This window comes from Pangasianodon hypophthalmus, chromosome 21 (assembly GCF_027358585.1).
Source record: "Pangasianodon hypophthalmus isolate fPanHyp1 chromosome 21, fPanHyp1.pri, whole genome shotgun sequence".
Taxonomy (NCBI): Eukaryota; Metazoa; Chordata; class Actinopteri; order Siluriformes; family Pangasiidae; genus Pangasianodon; species Pangasianodon hypophthalmus.
In genome coordinates, this window is record NC_069730.1 from 14056398 (window position 1) to 14081959 (window position 25562).

General features: G+C 40.6%; 1 protein-coding gene across 5 annotated transcripts in view; it reads left to right on the plus strand.

Moving 5' to 3' along the window:
- Positions 1–289: 289 nt before the first annotated feature.
- Positions 290–25562, plus strand: part of LOC113533270 (microtubule cross-linking factor 1) — a 60782-nt gene continuing 35509 nt past the window's right edge. For all 5 annotated transcript variants that reach the window (XR_003403405.3, XM_026925299.3, XM_026925301.3 and 2 more), the window contains exons 1-3: positions 290–1641; positions 5039–5263; positions 5422–5580. Coding sequence is in view for 4 of the 5 variants with exons in the window: in XM_026925299.3 (XP_026781100.3) it covers positions 802–1641; positions 5039–5263; positions 5422–5580 (1224 nt within the window). In the remaining variant the exon portion in view is untranslated. The remainder of the gene's footprint in view (positions 1642–5038; positions 5264–5421; positions 5581–25562) is intronic.

The following is a 25562-nucleotide window of genomic DNA, read 5'->3' on the forward strand; positions in this document are numbered from 1 at the left end:
GTCCCCCGCCTTGTACCCTGAGTCCCTGGGATAGGCTCCGGGTGACCATGCATAGGAAAAGCGGAACAGAGGATGGATGGATGGATTGATGGATGGACTTCAGTTGTTATTAATTCACTGCAAAATGCTAGCAGACATTTCTGTCCTATTCTAATAGAGCTAAGTACATGGGCTTCTGCTGCAATAAATAGTGCATCAGAGTAGGTAGTGTAATATTTTGGGATCATTCTTGGTCTCAGAGAGAGGGAATTCATATCCGAGTAAGTGTGTGTGAGAGAGAAAGTGATTTATAACGCCGTTTCTATGCCGAAGCTAAGCGCGAGGGGAGTGTACAGTGGCGCATGCGCACTGCGCGGCTCACGGCACCGGGCGTCACACCGCAGCGGCTGCAGATTTTTTTTTTTTTTCCCGTCAGATAGAAGACGATCAGCAGGAGAAACGGAGAGCGAGACGGCAGGAGGGCCCAGGAGATCGAAAGCAGAGGATGGGTTAAGTGGAAGCTGTCTGAAAAGGGAAGGACGGACACAGCCTATTGATCTCGCATTTCCGGGCTGCAGATGCAGTTGTGCCTCGCGCGCGTACCATTTGTTGCTGTTTGCTGAAAAGCAGGGATTAATGGGATTCTACTAAGAGATCTGTGTGCTTATTTCTCTCTCTTCCCTCGACGATGGATGAGCGGAACTGAATGAGAGTTGGGCATCAGTTAGAAGTGATGAGAGAGACGGGTGAAGAGTGCCGCGTTGCTGGTGCCGTGTGCGCGCTCGGTTCGGATCGCTCCGGGGTTGTTTTCCGCTCGCTGTTATGATGGAAAGCGCTGATGGCTCGAGCAGCGACGCCAAACTGCAAAGCCAGCCGCTGGAGAAGAAGAGGTTAAACCGTGCACCGTCTCCGGCCAGACCTTTCCTGAAGGATGGCCACTCCAGAGCTCTTAAATCCACCGCGCTTACACCAAAATCTCCTAAACTCAACAAGCAGCAGCAGCAGCAGCCCGCGGCGTCCTTCACTCCACACAGCCGCGCTGTGAGACGCGCCGCGACCGGAGCGAAGGACAAACCGGCGCCGGTGAAAAGCGCCGCCAAATCCTCAGCGACTAAAAAGGCCTCAAAGGTCACGCAGGCGAAACCGGTCGGGAAAGCGGCGGACACCGTTAGTCGCCTTGCAAAAAGCGGAAAGGGGAAGCTGATACCTCTGTCGCGCGCTCCTCTGGCCCACGGTTCCGACTCGCCGGTGCGCGTTCCCACGGGGCGCCTTGCTCAGACAGACAGCAGCTCGGATCTGTCCGACTGTCCCTCCGAGCCGCTGTCCGACGAGCAGCGCCTCGCTCAGGCCGCCAGCAGCGATGCCGAGTCAGGAGCCGGATCGGGATCCAGTGAGCGCGGACACGCGGCTGCAGATGAAGCCGCGGACCCCGGGGCTGTGGGGGCCTCCGGCGCTGTGGGGGCCTCCGGTGGAGCGCGACTGCACGGCCAGAGAGCGGACATCACCGCGGCTCAGCCACAAGCTTCACCTGCGCGAGAGAAACCCAAACCGGAAAAACACACCGAGAGCGCGCAGCTCAAACCGGAGGCCGGCAAAGAGCTGGCAGAGGAGGATTTATTACGGGAAATTGAAGAGCTTCGCTCAGAAAACGACTACCTCAAGGTAATCAGAGTCTCCAGAAACATCGACCGCCTTCTGTCTGTTTAAGGGATTTCTTTTACAGTGTTTTATCAGACCTCTTATTGCATTGTATCCAGTCCCTCTTTCAGACTATGGTTCAATCCCAAATCACACCATAGCTTGCAAACCATGATTTCATACCCTAAGGTGCATTTATACTGTAGAGGTCAAATCTAGAACTCTTGGGAGTCCTTCGGTTGTCCCTCTAAGGCACAGGTTCCCAATCCTGATCCTATGAAGCATCCATCACATGGGCTTTACTCCATCAGGTCAAGCTTGACGAGAAAGGTCCTTTAGGGTTCTTATTAAAATCTGAACTTGGTGTCAATGTCTTGTGACCTTTGTGACAATTCTGAATGTTGTAGGGTTCTACACTGAACCATTAGGTGTACCAAGTGTTCCCTGGTCCTGCACATTTCAGGGTTTTTCCTGCTCTAAAACACACTTAATTAGTGATTATTTGAATAAGCTGAGTTGAAATGTGCAGGACATGGCGTACTCCAGGACCAGGGAACACATCCTAATGGTTCAGTGTAGAACCCTATCACATTCAGATGTGTCAGAAGGTCAGAAGACATCTGCAGAACGTTCAGATTTTAATAAGAACCCTAAAGGACCTTTCTAGTCATATGTCAGCTTGACCTGATGGAGTAAAGCCCATGTGATGGATGTCTCCGAGGACTCGTTTCAACACTTGACCCCTGAGAAAGCATCACCTGTTCTTCTAATCTCGCTCAGACACCTTCTCCATATGTCTTAAATCTTCTTAACGGCTTCTTCAACACTTTTTGTCAGCTGACTATATTTTTTTTTCTAGTTGTATACAACTGGAGTCCTATTACTACATGAATGAACTACAGAACTGGGATTTCCAAAACCACAAATTTTATATATTATCTTGTTACACTTGGGGTGTAACCATATATTTCCACAAACCATGTTCAGATCTCATAATAATAATAATAATAATAATAATAATAATATGAAATGATGCAGTCATTGTCAGTTCAGAATGTAAGAGTGTGTCCTCCGCAGTGAGAGTTCTCCCTTGTGCTTATGCTAATGTCTGATCAGTTGTGGATATGTAACCCGCCCAGCTGAGATAAGCAACAACTGAATTTAATTCCTCAGATTGTATCACGGTATCACAGACAGTATTTCCATAACGTTATTACTGCTCCCGGTCGGCCTGCGAGAGCAGTGTGATAATCGGCTACAGCACCGTAACGCCTGTTTCCTCTCAGGAGCCAGTCAGTTGGGTTTTTGTGGCTATCTTGCCAGATGTGCCAGATGTGTCTCCCGCTCTAAAGATATCGTTCTCTGTATATCACTCTGTATTTTTGTCTCTTCTTCTTTTCCCTCTTTTATAACCACACAATTTTTGTTTTCTACATTTCTATTATGCCTCAAGTATAAACATATTTATTAGGGTCCGGAGGTCCAATTTAAAAAAAAAAAAAAAAACATTTTTGAATAATAAGTACATTTTTAATGGTTTTGGTAAATAATGGAATAAGACGGTTCACGTTGGTGGACTTTTTGACCCTACTGTATATATTGTGCTGAGTACAGTACTGGCATGTTTGTTAGGATCCTATGCAGACTCAGAGAATATGGCGAGATCATGTGATCCTGCTACGCTGTCCTCCGTCGTCGTGTGAAGGTCGTGTGCGAAATTCTGGAAGCTCTAATGTACATAATCAATGCTATTTATTCTGTACCAAGGACGTATCGTACCAAATACTGTCTGATTTTATAAGTCCTTTACTCTACACATGTCTACAGCAATGTTTTATTATTTTTATTCATTTGTTCATTTATTTATTTGAGCTGATTGAGATGCAGTAAACAGTGATAGTAGGTAAACAGTAATAACAAAACAGTCTGAGATTTCAGGATTCTCACTGTGCTTCTGATGGCTGATTCAGATTCTGTTTCTAATGATGCTTTTGACTGATGATTCAGATTCTAACAATGCTTCCAATTGCTGATTCAGATTCTAACAATGCTTCCCATTGCTGATTCAGATTCAGAATCTAATGATGCTTCTGATTGCTGATTCAGATTCTAACAATGCTTCCAATTGCTGATTCAGATTCTAACAATGCTTCCAATTGCTGATTCAGATTCTAACAATGCTTCCCATTGCTGATTCAGATTCAGATTCTAATGATGCTTCTGATTGCTGATTCAGATTCTGATTCTGTTGATGCTTCTTATTACTGATTCAGATTCTACTACTGTTGATGCTTCTGATTGCTGATTCAGATTCTAACAATGCTTCCCATTGCTGATTCAGATTCAGAATCTAATGATGCTTCTGATTGCTGATTCAGTTTCTGATATTGTTGATGCTTCTGATTGCTGATTCAGATTCTGATTCTACTGATGCTTCTGACTGCTGATTCAGATTCCAACAATGCCTCCCATTGCTGATTCAGATTTTTTTCTATTGATGCTTCTGATTGCTGACTCAGATTCCAACAATGCTTCCCATTGCTGATTCAGATTCAGATTCTAATTTGGATTTTGATTTGAATAACATTTCTGATTGCTGATTAGGACTCTTCTGCTGATTCAGTTTCTGATACTGTTGATGCTTCTGATTGCTGACTCAGTTTCTGGTACTGTTGATGCTTCTGATTGCTGATTCAGATTCTGACTCTAATGATCCTTTTGAATACCGATTCACATTGTAATGCTGATTCAGATTCTGATTCACTGTCATCACACTACCCGGTGTCACCCAGAAGTGAATCGGTTCCTTTTTGAGTCTGGTTCCGCTTAAGGTTTCATCCTCATGTTGTCTCAAGGAGTTTTTCTGTGCCACTGTTGCCTCTGGCTTGCTGATTAGGGATCTAAATCTCCATCCAGCTTTCTGTAAAGCTGCTTTGTGACAATGTTAATTATTAAAAGCTCTATGTAAATAAAATAGAATAGAATTGAATTGATGCTTTAGATTCTTCTGCAGATTCAGAATTTGATTCTAATGAAGGATTTGATTACCGATTCAGATTCCAATGCTGATTCAAATAGTAATAATGCTTTCGATTGCAGATTCAGATTCTAATGCTAATTTCAATTCTTATTTCAAACATTTTAATTCTAATCCTGATTCCATTGCTAGTTTGCACTGAAACTGTTGGCTGTATCTCAGGCTGGTTAGACTCAGTTTCTTTGAACCTACTGTGTATTTCGCATGTTTATCTGCAGTATATACAGTATGTGACCCTGATCATGTGACTTTGTCCTCCACAGTCCTGATAAGGTCATGTACTATATTCTGGAAGCACTAGATCTGATTGTGATTCATGTTCATTCAGTTCTGATTTGAACTTTGGCTCTGATTCTTCCTTGTGATTCTTTGCACTTGTCTCAGGATGAAGTGGATGAGCTGCGTGCTGAGATGGAGGAGATCAGGGACAGCTATCTGGAAGAGGAGGTGTATCAGCTGCAGGAGCTGCGCAGGGAGCTGGACCGCTCCAACAAGAACTGCCGCATCCTTCAATACCGGCTGCGCAAGGCAGAGCAGAAAAGCCTGCGAGTGGCCCAGACTGGCCATGTGGATGGAGAACTGCTCCGTAACCTAGAGCAGGACCTCAAGGTATGTGTGCATGTGTGTGTGTGTGTGTGTGTGTGTGTGTTATCCATTCATAGTTATTTGAAGAACATGGACGTAGTTATAAAAGTATGTGTGTCACTTTAATGTATTCTTTCTTAATCAGTCTTAAATGTCTCCACAATCCTTCACATGCTCCTCAGGTTGCCAAAGACGTGTCGGTGCGTCTACACAATGAGCTGGAAAGCGTGGAGGACAAGCGCACACGAGCAGAGGACGAGAACGAGATGCTCAGGCAGAAGATCATTGAGGTGGAGATTTCCAAGCAGGCTCTGCACAATGAGCTGGAGAGGGCCAAAGAGGTACAGCGAGTTTGGTTTCTTCCACTGGTCTGAGAACACTTTTTAGCCCGGCTGATGTAATCTTGCTTTTGCTCAGAGAGATTCAGGAAATTCAGTATTCGCTGCCACAGCACTGTGGAATTCTCAGATCTGTTCAGAAGGTGTAGATTAATATTCTACAACAGCAGGGACAGCAGGTACGGCAAATGCCCCACATAATTAGATTTTTTTTTTTTAAAAAATGACGTAATTTTTGATATGTTGATATGGTGAATTTCTGTATAAAGAGATTTCGATTTATTTAGCATGTCTGGAAGGAGTCTTCAGTGTCATTTCCTTTAAGGTTTTCGTCATGGGAAAGTTTTCAGGAAGGAGAACTTTGCGGTTTCTCAGTAACATAATAAGCTGCAAAGCTGCATTTTATTCACTTGTTAGCTGTGAGAAAGAAAAAAGAGAGGCTTATGCTGCTATAATGTAAGTGATAAAGGGAAGAAACTTGTTTTGTGGATGTTCCACAACATTAAATGTAACTATAAACGGAAAAAAATATGATGTGTCATTCCTTAATAAAAAGAAATGTTAGCATGGGGTATAAGAGATATAAAACACTGTAGGATGTGCTGTGATAGGAAAATAATCTATTTCGGGGTGGTAACTGCCCTTGGCTGTGGATTATTTTCATATAATAGCATACATGGTCATGTTTTACTCCCTACTTATATTATAGTGCATTTCATTACACTGAGATATGCACTTTATATTTAAGCTAAGGTTTGGGTAAGCAGCTAGTGTAAGGCATCCGTACGGTACGTGCTCTGCTTGTAATGAGATGACAGAATTAATCCAGGGCTTGTGATGGAAGCCTAAGCCGATTAAAAGGGGTTAAAATGTCTCATAATGTGACTCAACCCTCTTCAAAACCTTTACTATGATGATGATTTCCCCCTTTTTAATGGGAACTTGCTGTTAAAACACAGCCGCTTTGTTTAATCCTACACAGAACTGATCTGTCCTGATCATACATCTGATTCTAAACGGTGTGTAAGACGGGATATTTTATTACACTGTTTGAAGAAACGTACTGTACAGGTGTCCTTTTGTTGCCCTTTTTGCGGTACAACGGATGTTCCCACCCAAGTGATCAGCATTTGTACAGATTTTTTTTAGAGTGCAGGCAAGACAGAAAATGTATAGACAGAACTGTGCAGATTTTATTTTGAACCAGATCTGAACGCTGCAAACATGATTCAGTATGATCCCCTTATCAAGTCTATAGATGCAATACATCTTCAAAGTCGGTATGTCAACCTACAAATTGCAAAATTCTGCTAAAACGGCATCTGTCAAAGCTAAGATTGATCTGGCTGGAAATTTTTCAGAGCAACAGCCCAATAATCTCATTGATCTGCTGAGACATTTGACATTGTTTTCCCTGAGGACACAATGAACTGCGTATTATTGTGGATTTCCAATTAGTGCTTTGTACTGCTGTGGTTGTAATATTTATAGCACATCTGTTCAACATGTTCATTATTCATGTAAGTTGGTAGTGTTTTTATATATAAACATTCAACATACAGCATATATAAACAGGACAGGTACATAACTGAAGACTATATGTATATCAGTAAAGTTCAGAGTCATAATCCAACATCCAATCAAAAACTTTTTTTGATTCTGGACTGTTTTGGGGTTTTATTGGTTTCTGATCAAATAAAGTTTTAAGCTTTTATAATATACAGTATAATTAAAGAATTAAACATTTGCTAGTAAGTAAATATTGGTTAAAAGATCTTAAAGATAGGGTTGTGTGTGCTACTTTTAAAGAAAGTGGTGTTTATCTGTGGAGGATTTGATCTTCAATGTCAGATTTGCATGTGTGCATTTGCATTGTGTGTATCTGCGTGTGTTTTTCCTGTGAGTGTGCAAGTGCTGTTTTGCACTTTGTGTGTCTGTATGTGTGTATGTTAGCACTGTTAACCAAAAAATGGTGTATTGCAAACTTTAAGGCTCTTTCCCCCCAGATAAAGTTTTGGGAAGTGGGTAGCATTGCTGCCTCACAGCGCTAGGTTTGATCCCGAGCTCAGGTTACTGTTCATTTAGAGTTGTGGAGTTTGCAAGTTCTCTCCAAGTCTGTGTCTCCATGTCCAGGGTCTCAATTTTTTTTTCCCCAAAACATGATGCTAAGTGGATTGGCTCTGTTATATTGCTCAAGGTGTGAATGAGCGTGTGAATGTGTGTGCGCCCTGTGATGGACTGCTGTCCCATTCAGGGTGTGTCCCTGTCTCACACCCAGTGTTCTTGGCATGGGCTCAAGATTCACTAACCCTGACCAGGATAAAGCGGTTACTGAAGATAAATGAATAAATGAAATGTTTGGGGTAGAAAGATAATTTTGCTAACATTGGAAAGCTGATCACTTCCTGTATAAATTGCATGCCCTCAACAAAAAAAGTGATTGTAGAACTAAAAAAAGAAGAGAGAACTCTGAGAACTTGAGCTGGAGTTGTGAGCAGCTTTTGCTTTCTACCAGATGGGTAGATCCCTCCACTAAAGAGTATTTGGTAGGAGATAGGGAAGTAGTGTGTGTAGAAAGAGAGAGATGGGAATTTAAAGGAAGTTGGCTACGAAGAAGGTGGGGCTTCGGATGTGGTCTTTCTCCCAAACGTCACTTTTGGTTCAAAGTGGCTGAACATGGTGGAGGAGAACGTTTTGGACAAAAAATGACAGAATTGTGGTGTTTGGTGTTGATAAGAGGATACAATTGTGGAGCGGTATCTATGTAGTGTGCAGTAATTATTGCGATTTGTGTGTGTGTGTATGTGTGTGTGTGTGATCTGCATAAACAGTCCACTGCAGGGTTGCTCTATACCCGGCACTCACATTTATCTTGACAGACAGACTGACTGAGCCTGACCTCAGGAAACACACACAAACATACTGATAGCAAGTGGTAGACATGTGAACCCCTACTCCTCTTCCATCTCCACTTCTCCTCTTTCTCTCCGAGTCTGCCCCAGAAAGCAACTCTTTTTTCCCCTTCTGCCTTTTCTTCACTTTGCTCTCTGCTTTGCCCCAGAAAACAGCCAGCTCCGGCTCTCCACCATTCATCATGGGACTGCTTCTATCTTTGCATCCCTTCATCCCTTCATCCCTCCATCCGTCCTTTCTTCATCCCTCTGCCAGAGTCACAGAGCTTGAAAACAGATGTGTACAGACTACCCATGATACACCATATGTCTCCAGTGGTGATTAATTTACTGCCCTAAATAGACGACGGCTGCATGCAGTACTGCATGGAGCTTATTAGATGTGAATATTAGATCTCAGCCAGTATTAGAACACGGAGAAAACCAAACATTAATCTACTCTGCAAAACATACATGCAAAACATTTGCAAAATATGGCGGGCGAAGTTAAACTCTTCAAATCTATTCATTTGAATAACCAAACTCTCAACCAAGTCAACATTTTTAGTCTTGCTGTCTAAAATGACATGCATCTCCTTTAATAAAAGCTGTGAATGATTGATAATGTGGCTCATCTCTAAAGACACATTGCTCTTTTCTCACCCCTAGTCATTAACTGTTTACCTTTAATGCAGTAGGTAATTGGAACTGCAGTTCATACGTTGTAGATGAGAACACAGTCTGAGAGTTGCCTCATTCTTACTGAGTATCAGTAACAAGATGGAATGTGGTTCATCCAGGCCAACTTGCCATTTCTGCTCTGAGATCGTTTATCAGTAACAATAACACCTTCACGAATCAAGTGGGTTTGATTCAGTAGGTTGAAACCTCATATCAAGTTTCAGCTCATGATACTGTTTTTGTTGAACTCTGACTTTGCATAGATTAGACATATATGCGTCTGAATAATGTTTATGTTGGGTTTCTGGTTGGAATGAGATGCACACGGCCGTGTGGTCAGAACACATTTAGGGTTACTGGCTAAATATATCTGTCACATTGAATGTCAAGGCTGGGTAGCTCGACCTCAGTCCTAATTGACTGCAGTTCAGCAAAACTGTACTTTTTCCTGCTGCTGATTTAGCCCTTACAAGGTGTGTTCATTTACTGATAGATTTAAGTGTAGGCCTGGGAGTAGAGAAAACAGCACAGGTAATCCCAAGAATGTCAGTGATGTACATCCATCCATTCTCTGTACCGCTTATCCTATACAGGGTCACGGAGGAGCCTGGAGCCTATCCCTGAGAACTCAGGGCACAAGGCAGGGGACATCCTGGACAGGGTGCCAACCTATCACAGGGCACAATCACACACACACACTCACATTCACACACTATGGACAATTTGGAAATGCCAATCAGTCTACAACACATGTTTTTGGACTGAGGAGGAAACCTGAGTACCCGGAGGAAACCCCCGGAGCACGGGGAGAACATGCAAACTACCCCAGAGGTGCAAGGCAACAGTGCTGACCAAGTGATATACAAAAGACAGTAAATGGCAACAACGCTGTCATAAATATTAGGCTTTCTATGAAGTTTTTAAGAAATAGGAGACTGAAAGAACCTAGGAGGAAACAGGTCAAAACAAGGTTACAATACTAGTTACGCTGATACCTGACTTTTGCAGATTCAAAAATGCATTACCACATTACCACAAAAGCAGCAAATGTAGTTGTAAGATCAGGTGTACTAGTGTTTAATATACTAACCACAATCAGAGGCAGAATGCGAACAATCCCCCTACATTTCAGAAAGCTAGGAGCACCAGCATTAACATAAAAATCAGAAGGAACACTGTGGGATTCTAGCACAACACAAATTACTTCTAAATAAAGTCTCATATAATAGAACAATACTTATGATTCCTTAGCCTTATTTATGTAGGCTGTGCTACTGAGTAGCTGATTTCTTAAAGCTGCTCCCACAATCAAATCACCAGAAGATTTAAAAAGTTTATTTATTTATTTTTTTATTTTAAATGTATTAATTATATATTTTTATGAATTATTGTATCTTTTAGCATCATTATTATTTTGATACAAAATTTATCGAATTTATCAGTTTATCGAATTCATACCAAATTTGGTCAGCAGGATTTAAAGATGCATTATGCAGAATTGTGAAGGAAATGTTGCCATGGCTAGGGGATAAATTATCAATTGCTCAATCGGGAAGTATGGAATAATTCCACTGTACTTCATGCAGTATGGCACAAAATTCAAATGTAAGTTCAATGATGGGGCATAATCACATGCACATACTAATAGTGATTCATTGTCGTAGCACCACCACCTGTCAACAGGTGGTAAAATTAATAAACCAAGCTTTTTAATACTCTTCCTAAATGGATTACCAGATTCAAATCAAATCTGGTCAGCATGATGTCAAGATACCCATGATGCTAAATTGTTGTATCAGATTTTTGATATTTTAAACAGTGTCGCTATGGAGAGGCAATCAGTTAACATGTCACGCCACACAAACAGGAAGTGTGGCATAATTCTACTGTACATTTTGTAATGTGGCTCAAAGTTCACATGTTTGTTAAGTGATGCAGCATAATAACCACATGAACCACATAATCCACATGCCAGTACTGGTACATGAAACACCCGATGCTGTGCCTTCAGTGCTTGGGCCCGCTAATCGCTGCTTGGAGCTATGTTCAGTTCTGTTCTTTATTCATGTACATTCTCTTCATTTGTTTTCTAATCTACATGTGTCCACAAACATGGCAAATTGATCATCAAAACTTGCTAGATTGACCCAATTGTGTGTGTGTAATGTGTGTGTGAGAGAGGGGAAAAAAAAAGAGTGCGCAGGCACACTGAAAAGTTAGTAAAGTGGCCTGCTGGGAAAATTCCCGAACTTCCCGATGACCAGTCCACATCTGAATTATCCTTCAAACTACATTATTAAATTTAAATGTTATTTCATTTTAAACTGTTTTTTTTTTATTATGGTTATTACAACAGTGGGCAGGTTGTAGATCAGTATACACTCTATTACCAGTATCTGCAGAATGGGTTATGTTGTTTTATTGTCAGGATTCTTCTATGTGTATAAAAATATTTGTGTTTGAACCTTAAGATCGTGACAGCATAGGGCTCATTTTTGTGCAATCACTGTCTTTATGGCATTAAAGAGATTAGCTCAGAAATGCACATGACGCACAAAGGCCAAAAAAACTGGTGGTGCCAGTTGGCCACAATCAGCTAACTAGCATTGTTCACTATCAGCCATGTTACAATGTTTAGTAAAAATATACAATAGCACTAATAAAGGGATATTCAAGTGTTTTTCAACCAAATCTCTATGTTCCCTATGTATGTGTGATTACTATGTACATAATGGTGGTAGTAGCATTAGCCGTACATCTCTGGGTTTCCAATTTGCGTTACTGTCTATGTGGAGTTTGGTATGTTTGTCGCAGGCTTTGACAGGGTTCTTCAGTTACCTCCTACCTCCAAAAACATGCCAGTTGGTGGATTGGCAGGGTGAGAATGAGCGTAATCTATGGGCTATGGATACACCACAATGCTGAATATGCACTACATTCAACGTCCAGGCTCTGATTCCTCCGATTGCCACAGCGTTATTTGTAACAAATCCTGATCCACTGATCTCTGAGATGACCGTTCTAGTAGCAGTAGATCCTAACTGTCTGACTACACCTCTAGCTGTAGCACTGGCGCCGAGATGAGCTTTAATCCAACAGAGCAGATTGTTATAAAACCTCTTGGCATGTTCAGTTTTCACAGGGGAGGAGAGGAGAAAGCTGAGGGAGAGAGGAATGGAGAAAGAGAAGGTGTGTACAAGGACGAGCAGAGGGGGGGGGATCACAGAGAGAAGGAACATCTCATAGGTTTATATATCTCCCTGGCTGTGATATGGCATCGGCTTCTAGAGATTCTTGTAAACACAGCACAAGCACCATGTGTATTTGCCATATTTGCACTGTAGGTCTGATAAACAGAGGCACACTGTCTCATTCAGTCCACATTGTTCATTCTGTTCCCCACATAAAAACAGGTACCGTATAAATCCATAGAATTGTATACACAGTTAGCTTCATCTTGTTACCCATGAACAGTGTTGCAGTGCTGATAGTCATGTTCATAGACCAGTGCAATAGTCTTTCAGGGCAGCACAAAATATGAAGAAATCGAGCCTGCTACTGAAATACACCCAGCAATACACACACACTCCATATGCCATAGCTGGTGTTTTAGGATTAAATGAATCTCATTGACCTAGTTACTGTCTTTTGTCTGTCTTCACCAAAGGAATGAGGGTGGAACAGAAAGAACTACACTGAAATGCTGTGCATTATTGTTAATTGAAAACATACCTTGTTTAATTGGGGAACATTGCTGTGAATTCTCATTGGCAAGGGATGAAATGAAACCCTCCAAAATATGCATGTATCTGTATCTGTTTGCATGATTGTGCATGATAGTGTGTTAGTTTTTGTCTTCAAAGGATCCTTTGAATGTAGACTTGCCTGAGAGTAACAGTCAAAAAACTATTAAAAATGTTGCATTCATATGCAGGGAGTGAGTGGGAGTGTGGATTGCATTGCTGCCTATCAGCTCCAGGGTTTTGTTTTGATCCTAAGCCCAGGTTCTTCCTGTGAGATCCCTGGTTTCCAGCCCCATCCCGGGGTTCTCTGGTTTCCTCCCACCTCCCAAAACCGTGCCAGTAGGTGGATTAGTGACACTAAATCTCCCTTAGGTGTGAATGAACGTGTGAATGTGTGTGCATGGTGCCCTACGACGGACTTGCGTCCCATTCGGGGTGTGTTCTCACCTCACGCTCAGCGTTCTTGGGATAGGTTCTGGATCTGCAGTGATCCTGACCAGGATAAAGCAGTTACAGAAGATGAATGAATGAATGAATGAATGAATGAGGGGGGTGGAGAGATAGTGAGCACTAAACTATACCCTTGCTTGTCGCTATACATTTTGTACACTGGATGTAAGTTACATAATATAAGTACAAAACTGTGTTTTTGAGGTTCTCACCTCAGCCACGAGGAATTATATGGTTATATAAGAAATTTGAAATGAAATTAGACCTGCATAAATGAATTTTTTTTCATTTGAATTATGTAACCAAGTAGAATTGCCCTTACTGACCACATAAATATGGGCTTTGTGGCCAGCAACCTCATTCTCTTTTTCATTTGTCCCACACACACACACACACACACAGCCCATTCATAAAACCAATTTTTAATTGGTTTGGTTACTGTGTACTTCCTTTAAAAGCCCATATGCAATGATAAACAGTCTTAAATCTTCCATTACAAATACTTGCTGCCTTTCTGAAAGCAATTCTGAGCTATATTTAAACAATGATTAATATGAGCAAATGAGTTTCAGATGAGTGTGAGACAGAAGTTTCAAATACTTATTTTCAGACTTGTGTGATTGTGTTTGAAGGTTTCGGATGAGTGAGAACATACAGTAAATGTGAGAAGTGTGGAATCTGTATGTGTGTTTATCGAGCTGCATATAATAAGCCCTTTTCATGGCTCCGATAATCTCCCCCTGGGGTGGAAAAAACCAATCCTGGCTGCGCCGGAACAAAAGCAGTGCGTGGACATTAAATTCCATCTTCATAGATCGAAGAACAAGGTTTTCAAAGCCAACAGACAAGCTGGTGATGAAGGCTACCATTACCTACATACAAGATTGAAGTGACACAAATCAAATTTTTTTGCCTAAATGTGGCATAAAATCAGATTTGTAGGGTTGTGTGAATGCAAAAATCTGATCTTTTCAAATTTGGTTTAAGCCATATGTGACGCTTGATGAGATACATATTCAATAAGTGGCCATGTAAGCATATTGCAGACTGGAATTCATGATTTTTTATATTACACTTCACTGCACACACACTTCAAGAGGGCTTTGGTACACTGTCCTTGCATCACCAAGTAGGTAACCTACCATTATAGCTTACACAGAAACTCTCTGCCATGTTCCAGTACTAAATTATCAATAATCATCTACCCTATTATTAGTGTTTACTTAATTATAATCAAGTCAAGTCAAGTTGACATTCATAATTATGTATTAAAAAAATACTATACTTACCAGCAGCAGTCAGCATTTTTAAATAGAATAAGTCTGCGAAGACATTGAGTTTTGGACTTTCAAGTCATCCTAGGCTTAATTTTTTTAAATTATTATTATTTTTAGGTAGATTTACTGGGTGCAGCTGAAAATCTTACTGGAAAACCAGAGTATTAAAGCCATGACATGTGTTTATTGCATCATAAAATATAAGAGCCTATCAGGTTCTGAAAAGCAAATGGAGACCGCCTACAGTAACTAGGGGAGTGTGTGTGTGTGTGTGTGTGTGTAGGATTGGAGGCTTTTTAAAATTTGCATATTCATTGAAACCAGATTGCTGGGTGAAAAAATGTAAATGTTTCCGTGATTTTCTTCTGATGTCCATTAATATTTTTTTGCTGGAAATGCCACATCAAGGAATTTATTGTTCAATGTTAGGAAAAAAGTTGCAGTTTTCAAAACAGGTCTTGGCTGACATCCAATATATGACTTCCATCATATATTCATCATAACTTAGATTATGCTTTTTTATAGGATTATCCCTTGTGCTGAAGAGCTGTCTGACTAGCATACCTAGCTAGGTAGTTAAGAATGCCAACCAGTTAGCAAGTTACATACTGCCTGTCAGATTTCCTAAGAAAGGCTGGTTAAAATACACTATTATGTCTATAGTGTCATGGTTTATTGCATAACTAATTATCAGCACGTGGCTAGTCTCTGTCAGAAACAGTATAAGGAATTTGGAGAGTGAAACAAATGCCCTTATTTTTAATGAGTTTCTCCATACATCAGCATGTGGTTTTGTCGTTAATTAAATTCCGTCTCTAATTCTAAGGAGACTCTGTTTCAGCGATAGCATCTAGCATTAGGACTTTCCAAATATAAACCCCTGCAGAGAGCTATTTATTCAGGCTGCCCGCCTCCCAGGAGCTGTGGAGGAACTGGAGGTCTATTCAGAGGATGTGGCGGCAGTTTGGCACGAGGTGCAGCGGTGTGACTGACTTACACTCACCTCTCCACCTCTCTCTATTGGTCTTTTTTTCCAAACCTTTCTTTTTTGAATCTTCTTTTCCAACCTTACTTATTAAGACTGTGTTTCTGTTTCTCAGTTTGTTTCTCTTTGTCTGGACGAATGAAAGGGAGAAGGAAAGGCGGATGAGTCATAAATACTCTGGACCCCAGATATAATGTTGTAAATGTTATTTCAGGCCTGGCCCTTCCTGTGCTGAGTGGACAGCGTTACCTCATAGCTGTGTATCTTTTAGCTCGGAAAGAATATAGTCATACATAGCCTGTGGTTTTGAAAGAGGGTGAGAGAGATGGAGGGGTGAGGAGAAAATCTTACACTGTACAAAAATATTATACTGTAGTTGCCACTGTAACTGAATTTGGGCCTATTTTGTGCCTCCAAGTTAATTCAATTTTATTACTTGTTAACTCAGAAATAGACAAACTTGGAGTATATGACATGTCACAGTGTATGAGGGGGCTTCTGGGGGATGGGGTATGAGGGGGCAAAGTTTGACAATACTGGTCAGTGGTTGTTGGTGGTGGTGGTGGTATAATGGTGTGGGGAATGTTTTCTTAACACACTTTGCCCCCCTTCGTAATCATCAATCATCATTTGAATGCTACAACATATCTGAGTGTTGTTGCTGACCCATTTTATAATGGCTACTTCCAACATGATAATGTATTATGTCACAAAGTCATCTCAACCTGCTTCCTTAAACATGACAATGAGTTGAGTGTTCTTTAATGATGTACCATTAAAGAATTTGCAATGTGGTAGAACATGATTGTGCAGCTGATAAATCTTCTGCAATTATGTGATGCAATCATGTGAATATGGATAAGAATCTCAAAGCAGAGTTTCCAACACTGTGTGGAATCTTATAGAGGCTGTTCTGAGAGCAAATTGGAGTCCTACCCAGTATTAATCCGGAGTTCTTAATAAAGTGTATATGTAGAGAGTGTATATTTCGATATTGCCAATGGCAGTAAAGATGTCACTGTGCATTTTCAGCTGAAGCCTGTTGTCTTGAACAGGCATAGGGATAGTTGTCAGAGGAGTAATAGCACCTCTGAAGGGCCAAGCAATTGGTAGTTTGAAACAGAGTGCCCTCTGAGTGCTTGGCCCTTCAGAGGGACTGTAGTATTTTATCTGGGCACTGCAGTGGAAGTAACCACCAATTCTCTAATGGCTTGGTATCACTGCATTCTCTATAGAGGTTGGCATAGATACTGTGTGGCAAGCGTTACTCTGTTATGCAGGTTTATCCTGTACAATATCAGGAGAATTTGAGCTTCTTTCTCCAAAGGGACTACTGGACAGTGATATGGGTAAGATCTGCCGTATATAGCCCTTTATCAGAAGAACCCTCTTATCATGGCGCCATAAGTAATCAAAGAGTTCTTTCTTGGACAGCTGTGTGCCTTTGCTTTATTAGTTCTTGCACTAGGGTGATAAGATACAGGAGAGTCTGTTTTTAAAATAGCACATGAATTTGGCTGTATGTCAGGAAGAGGACAAAATAAATGTCAATACCAGTAAAGCAGGAAAGTTGTCACTGTACTGTGTACTATTGATTTTGGAATGTAACAGTGTCGATCGATGGGCCAGTTCAGGCCATAGATGGATTGATGAATGGATCATCATATCGACTTTTGAATTGGATGGATGGATGGATGGAGAGCACATGGAAAGACACTAAACTCCACAAGGGTAAACAAATCATAAATTCATTAGCTAGCCCAATAAAAATGAAAGCTTCAATGTGCTGCCCGTAGTTTTTTAAAAAGAAATTTTATTTTATGGTTGTTCAACCTAACATTATCCCAGGCGCCTGAGTTAGTGATGCGATCTCAAAGATATTTCTGTACCCTGCGTAGGTAAGGTAGGTTCTGCTGGCAGTAGCTTGCAGCTTTTTCCCCCTCATCCTTCTTATGTATTTCTTATTTATTTGAGCCTTGTAATCTGGAAAATACCCATGTAATAGATATTACTGCACGGTCTGCAATGGTGAATATATGACTTCCACACACTGGAGTTTTAAAACAGAAATTTATTTGTAACACAATCCTGCTTCACATTTGTTCCCTTGACTTAAAGCTGACATTTAGCACTTTGAAATTCAGTTGCTACAAAACAAGAAGTCAGACTGCACTGGATAATAAACAAGCCAGAATGCTCAAATTAGCCTCACATACTCAGTCGTTGTCCAAAATGGCTGGGCTGCTCTGACATACTGATCCGAAGTGGCTCTGTTCCCTCTGTTCCACACTGAGGAGGTCTGACTCCAACCATCTGTCTTCATTTTTGATTGGAAGGCGCTCCTTTACACTGACCCGAGGTCAGATTTGTGACTATTCCCCTATCAGTAAAGATAAAGCTGTAGCTTGGGATCACTGCTCATCCATCAGTGTAAAGACGTAACATCTGGTCAGATTGTGTCACATGTCTTTGTTCTTGGCACAGACTGCGATCTACACTACAGTGTTATGTAAAATGGTGTTGGAGGGTGTGAGAGATCTGTTCCTCTGAGATATCCATTTAAAACCCCATTATGTCACCCAGGGCCCTGGTTAGCAGCCTGCCATCTGGACTAGTTCCTGGTAGCAAAAGAAAGGATTCACCTGGACCAGGGAGCTGTAATCAACACAACAAGAGCCATCCATTCATGGTGTTTATTGAACTGGATTATGACTATGAGTTATGATCTGATGTCTCATATTTAAGCGCAAAGGCTGTTCCTGTTGTTACTGTTGAAGGAGAACTTGAATTAGACTACAATTAGTTACAGTTACAGTCTTATAGTTTATGAAATGACATTGCATTTTCTTTGACATTCCTCATCTATTTTTTTTTTTCATTTGCTGCATTTTCCTAATTGTCAGTTGTTGATGTTTTTGCTCCTATTTTTTACAGACAACTTCAGACTTATAGGCACCCTTCATGAGTGAAACTGAGTATATAATAACACACCACAGGTGATGTCAATGAGATAGAAAAATACTGTTTTGTATTAAAACTTTGTTGCTTTTCTCTATTGGGGATGGATGACAAAGGGATTTTCCATGTGTGCAACCTCATATTTATACGTCAGGGAAACAGGAAATAGTCAGAGGCAACAGTTTTTGAAGACAATTTTTTTAAGGATTGCAATTTATTTTCATTTATTTAAAATGTCCTCTAGTTGTGCCAAAAATGTCTCCACATATGTTATTGAAAAAAGGCTTAATAAAAGTATAATAGGGTGCATATATATTTGCGCTTACTTGTATTATTATTTTTGCCTTTTTTAATGTTTTGCATATTATTATTATTATTGTTGTTGTCTCTAAAACACTCTCACTTTTACCATTTTTAGATATTTAGATATTTCAGTGTTGGAGGAACTTGTACTCTGGTTACACTGAGCTACAATGGACTGCCAGTGTAGGCCAATCGGCGGGTGGTGCTGAATATTCAAAAAGAAACGCTCGCGTCCTGTACCAGCTGTCCACTGTCCGAACCTCTCAGACTGTCGGATTAGATGCCCAGCCCCCTCATTACTGACTTACAATGGGAACCCCACTAACCCAAAGATCTATGTGTGTGCGTGTGAGGGAAAAGGGTGGAAAAGGCAAGCCTCTCATTAACCAGCTGGGCCACAAAGGCCACTCCCATATATGGGCACACACACTCCCTAAAATCTCTTGAGAACCACAGCCCCCAAATTAGAGAAAAGCATCCATTGTTATTTGTCCCTAGTGTGATCAGGACGGATATTTGCACCACCGAGTGTTCATGGTAAACAAAGCCTGGTGATCCTGCCATCCCTCAGACAGAGATTAAGAGCTTAGAGGAATCCTTGCGTCTCCCAACACCAGCACACAGCTTATCTTCATACAATTACACGACAGGGCGACACAAACAACTTGAGACTTGTATTTCCCACTGAAAAAGCTTTACGGCTTGTTGCATTAGAATTGCTGAATGAATATTTATGTACCAGCTTTTTTTTTTTTTTTTTATAAAGCAGGTGATATACCACTCACTTATTGCTTTGCGGTCATAATGCATTTAAACAAGACATTACATGCAGCTTTTATTGTGTAATTGTAAATGGTTCCCTGTCATTTCTGTAATTTTGAGCTGGAAGATAATCTAGAAATCAGAGTCAACTCTGAAAAAATGACTTCTCTTCACAGAAAGCAGTTGGTTTTTACGAAAAAATGGATCCAGCTTTTTTTAATTTAAATGTTTGAATTTACAATGTTCATGTAGCAGTGGGATTTTAATAAACACTTGAAACTCAGGAAGTGCCTCAGGGATTTGGGGCAATTGAATAAACGCTTCTCCTCCTCTGTTTTCTCAGACGCCACATAGTGCCACATAGTGCCACATACTCATGCTCAGCATGAAAGCTGCATGATAAACCAATCTGATCTCTCTAATTAATCTCATTTGAAAGTGGCAGGCTAAAGCTTATCTATGCACCACTTTAAGGGGGAAAATGTCTTTTCATTGCTTTTCTGGTTTTCAAAACATTACACAATAGCTGATTGTAGGTATTGGCAGTAGTAGTAAGAGTAGTAATAATTACAGCAGTTGCTTAAACAGTGTAGTGTGAGTGAATGGCTGAGAAAGTAAATATAGTTGAAGTGAATAAAGATGGTTCATACCCTCGTTTGGCTTATTAGTCCTCTGATGAGCCTGTGCTCAGTACATCTATATACTATATAGTACCCCTCTTTTCTAATGTACCGCTGCCCAATCTGTAAATGTATAAGAACAGGCATGAGGGTGTGTTTTCAAATCTGTTAGATCCACTAGATCCACTCATCAAGGTATCATATACACAGATATACACAGGGGTGCTGTAAAGGGGGCAAGGTGGGGATAGTTCCAAGGGCCCAGAAAGGACAGGGAGCCAAAAGGGACCCCAGGGAATAAAAATCACCCAGAGTCAGGGACTATTCATATAAGAGCAGAATTCATATTAGCACTTCTGGACCCACAGACTGCCCTTTATGTGGTGACATATTTATGTAAGTCTACTACACCTTTACGAAATTCATGCAGTATATTCACATTCAGAATTGGATTTCTGTTAAGAATAAGTAGTATGAAGCTGAGGGTGGTTTGCCCTTGGCCTACTGTGTTCTTCCAGCCTGTTCACATGGAATTTCCACTCCAGTTTATACAGCAAGTAAATGATCCAAGCTCAGAGTCTGCACTCATCCCTTCTTTGTAGAGATTATTGCCTCCCTGTCTGGTCTCCATACAGTTCATTGATCAATGCTGTCTCCAACACACCACTACCTGGAAGCTTCACTCTTTAAGAGTGAGTGTGTCTATACTGTGCTATAAGAAATTGGACATTTTTTGCTGAGCGGGGCACAGTGGCTTAGTGGTAAGCAGGTTTTCCTCATACCTCCAGGGTTGGGGGTTTGATTCCTACCTCCACCCTGTGTGCATGGCGTTCTCCCCATGCTTTGGGGTTTCCTCCCCAGTCCAAAGATATGCACTGTAGGCTGATTGGTATCTCTAAAATTGTCTGTAGTGAGTGAACGGGTGTGCAATTGTGCTCTGCAATGGGTTAGTACCCTGTCCAGGGTGTCCCCTGTCTTATGCCCCAAGCCCCCTGGGATAGGCCCCAGGCTCCCCAAAACCCTATGTAGGATAAGCGAGACGGATGGACATTTTTGCTGGTGTCATGTGACATGCGCTGTGCACTAACATGCACAGGCCGGACAGCTAAGAAAATCATGATGCTGTGTTTTTGCTAAATATTCACATCATATTCTCTCTATAAATATTCTCGTCATATTCTCACACACAGGTTTTCTCATCTTCATTCTTTTCCTTTCCTTAGTCTTGTTGTGACTGACAGCATCACCATGTGTTGAATCATCAGTGACAGACAAGAGAGAGAGAGAGAGAGAGAGAGAGAGAGAGAGAGAGAGAGACAGTGATCCAGGCAGAAACACTGAGGGAGACATTGCATGTTTGGGTGCATGTGAAAGAAAGAGCGAGAGAAAGAGAGAAAGACGGCGTGACTAATTTATTGCTGTGTAGTGGATAAACTGCCTAGGCATTCATTTGAAACTAGTAAGAATGCTAGGCCATACATTACGTGTTTAATGACCCGGTGCTTTTCAACTCTGCTTAAAAAAGCCCTCCTTTTAGCGTACTATAAGTAATTGGGCAGTTGTTTGCTGACTTGTTTCTTGTTGAGCTGTGTGTTGTTGGTTCTGTTTGTTCAGGCAGGAAAAGGTTTAAATGTTGCATTTACATTTATTCATTAAATGTAAATGCCACTTACTATATCTTGCTAGCTGGCTAGCAAGGCACTAGGCTGTTTGATAGATAGTCAGGAAATATATAGATGCTTCCGATAGCTGGCTGGGTCTATAATCCTAGGTGGATTATTTGCAATATAATCATTTTTTTTTTCCAAAATGCCCCTTCAGAAGAGAAAGTAAAATAAGATAATCTATACACACATTGTCCAATCAAAGTAGAAATTGCACAAAAGGACAGAAGAAAGATCTGTTTAGTGTTTTTTTGTTATTGTTGTTGTATTCGGAGGAGGAAAGACAGCATGAACCCAGTAGAGCATTACAGACTTGAAGCTTTTCTGAAAAATAGAAATTATGAATGCAGCTGTTGAGCTGCCTTTGTGTATGCGTATTAGCTTGCTTCTTGTCATTCCTATTACGTCATTGCCGAGACCTTGTGATATTATGTGTTGTTCAGCCCAAATACCTTCATTGCTATTGCTACATATTAGATTTTAGTCCTCCTATCTAATATTACAACCAGTCATGACTGCTTTCCTCCTTAAATGCCATTGTACTTATCAAACTGCATTAGTTCGCATGTCAGTCAACATAGTTCAGTTTAAATAACTAGACTAAGTTAGTTAGCTACTTCACAAAAAGAGTTTTGCAGTGAATGTCTATGTACTATGATGGAGTCAAGCCTGAGGCAGTATCAACATTTGAAAAATGGTATGGCCCATTGTGGGGTGTTTAAAATGTCCTTTTGGGGTTTTTTCCCAGACTGGAGTCTGGAGTCATTTGTTATTTGGGTTATTTTTTGCAGAACCCCTCAATCCTTTTGTGTTAGGGGGTCACCCTCATTGTAATTTGTAGCTTGGCTCAGGATAATAAGAATCAGGTTTAAGCATAGAGCTGAGCCATTAAGGGTTAAGGATGTTACTGAAAGCAGCCTCTCTGGCAGCCCAGGGTTTTGAACTCATAGAGTGTATCATAACTCCCTTGTCACTGAATATCATTGTAGAGTTAGTGTTAACGATATCTTCACTTAATTGAACAATAGTGGATTTGAGATAGCGGGTCTTTGTGCAAACACGTGGTGGGAAATAAAGGTTCTGATTATTTCACTATAATCTGTCATCTTTCAGCTGTGGGTAAGGGATGTGCATTAGCTGATCCAAAAAGCTGAAGTAGTGGTCTTTCAGCTGTTATCATGACTGGTCTCAGGAAACGTAATAAAATGTACTTCCTGTCTGATGCTGTGATAACGAGCTTAATACACTCTTTATAGCTCTCTCTCTCTCTCTCTCTCTCTGCATGTATGACCGGGGTTAGGTTTTTTTTTATTGATTACCCGTTAATAGGTTCTCATATGATGGATGGCTGTGATAATGTGATCATAACGCACTTTCATATGATGCATGATTTCAGAATTGCCTCTCCTTAACTGTTAAAGGAGCAGTTTGTAATTTTAGAGCCCTCTTTTTTCTGCAAAACAACCTGAAAGCACTGACAAGCCCTTGCCTCTCTCCATCTCTTCTCATAAGGCACTTCCTTTTCCTTTTAAAAGGAAAATGGAAAGGGGCAAAGCTAATTTCAGGGCCAGAAAAATATCAACAAAAGCAAATGAAGAAACTAGTGAGATCCTTTGAATGTCAATATTGTAATTCCCAGGTTTTTAAGGCTTAATCTACTACTATTGTACTGTATATTTACAAGGTTTAGCTGGAACAAAGAACCTAGATGTAATGAAATATATCAGAGCAGTGTTTGGCCTTTATATGACATCCATATTATTATTATTATCATTATGCTTAAATAGGGACTAATTTATTGTATAGATTATACAGTATATCCTATGTGTATTACCATCTAATTATACTCCAATATGGCACTAAAGCGTAGTTAGGAGACTATTAAGCGTTTAATTAAAATACAACTGACCCAGAGATTTTTACATTAGTGTCTGATCTAAATCTATGCACCAAATCCCACTAACTGTGTTCCAAACCTTTTCACATTCGTGAGCCATGTGTAGAGGGACAGCTGTTTGCTGCGCACTGCCAACAGAAAAAAAATGCAGAAATAAAAAGTGTGAGAATGTAAGAGAGAGAGAAAGACAGTGGGAGGAGGGGAGGGTGGTATTTTTGGGCATGCCATGCCCATGCAGGGTGAGCCGGGTGCTTTGTTGTGTTTGGGTGAAAGGCGTTCTGTGTCTCAGTAAGGCCTTCTTTGTGTGTGGTCTCTTTATCCTATGATGAGACAGACGAATCGCACTTTCAGAGAGAGCAGTGGGCCCCTGAGCCTCAGAGAAAGAGAAAAGGAAAGAAAATGAGAAACAAGAGAGAACAGAGATGAGACTGAGAAAGATGAGTGATGCGAGACAGTGGTGTGCTCTCACTCCAAATTTGACAATTTATTATCAAATCTGAATGCTGGACAGCAGCTTATTTAGACCCAGACTATACAAACAAGACCATTATGCCCAAAGTCACACTTGGTTCATTAAATAGTGCACTAGTTGGGGATTTTTATAAATCATGTCTGGAATATCCGCACTGCAGTAAGTGTCTAAATAATCTAGCTGAGGGGATGCTGAGCAACCATAATGCAGTTTGTATATAATAAAGAGTAGGTCACTTCAGACGCAGCACAGCATGAGCAGTTAAAACTAATTAATATAAATCTTTATTGTAAGAATAGGAAGTTAAGGTGCTTCTTAAGAAGTGTACGTTATGATAAAAAAGTTTTAGAGTTATTTAGTCTTTTTGTAGTCTTCAGCTGTCCAGTCTTGGTGAGCCTGTGCCCACTGAAGCCTCAGATCCCAATGGTCTTCTGATGTTGTAGCACATCCGACTCAGTGTTTAATACATTGTGTGTTCTGAGATGCTTTTCAGCTCACCACGGACGTAAAGAGTGGTTATTTTAATTCTGTTAGCCTTCCTATCAGCTCAAACAGGTTTGGCCATTGTCCTCTAACCTCTCTAATCAATGTGCCACGGTCAGTCATTGAGATCACATTCTTTTTCCCCATTCTGAAGTTTGATGTGAACATTACTGTAACTGGACTTCATTTTATTTTATAATTTTATTTAAAATGTGTAGTTAGAATGTAACCAGTTTTAGTATAAATACACTTCATGCTGGTAGACTCAGATCTCTGGACCTTACTTAGGGCCCTACAAAAAGCATTTTCTTTTTCATAACTATCTTTTATCAGAGTATACAGTAATAAACAGTCCATGAGTAGTGGATCTCTGCTTCTGGAGATTAGCGTGTTCAGGCATGGCTAATCAGGCCTCGGAGATCTTTGTATAGAACCTGATAGTGTATTGCTATCAGAGACTAATATCATGAAGCCACTGTTATCTGCGATTGTTCATTTTTACAAAAAGATTAGGAGACTAGTGCCTCTCTTATTAAAAATTCAATTTTCTATGAACTCTTTTAAGTAGTAGTCTAACGACCTTAGATCCTAAGACATTAGACATTAGAAGTAATTATGTGATCTTGGTAAATATGAGTATTTGAGCTGTGTTTCTTTGAGAGATGCCCATACAAAATGACAAAATCAGAATGTAGCTGGGTTGTGATTCCCTCCATCACACAACCACTCTAATTGGTTAGTTACAATAGGAAAGCATTTGCGTCACACGTTTTAAATGGCAGACTTATGAATACGTGTG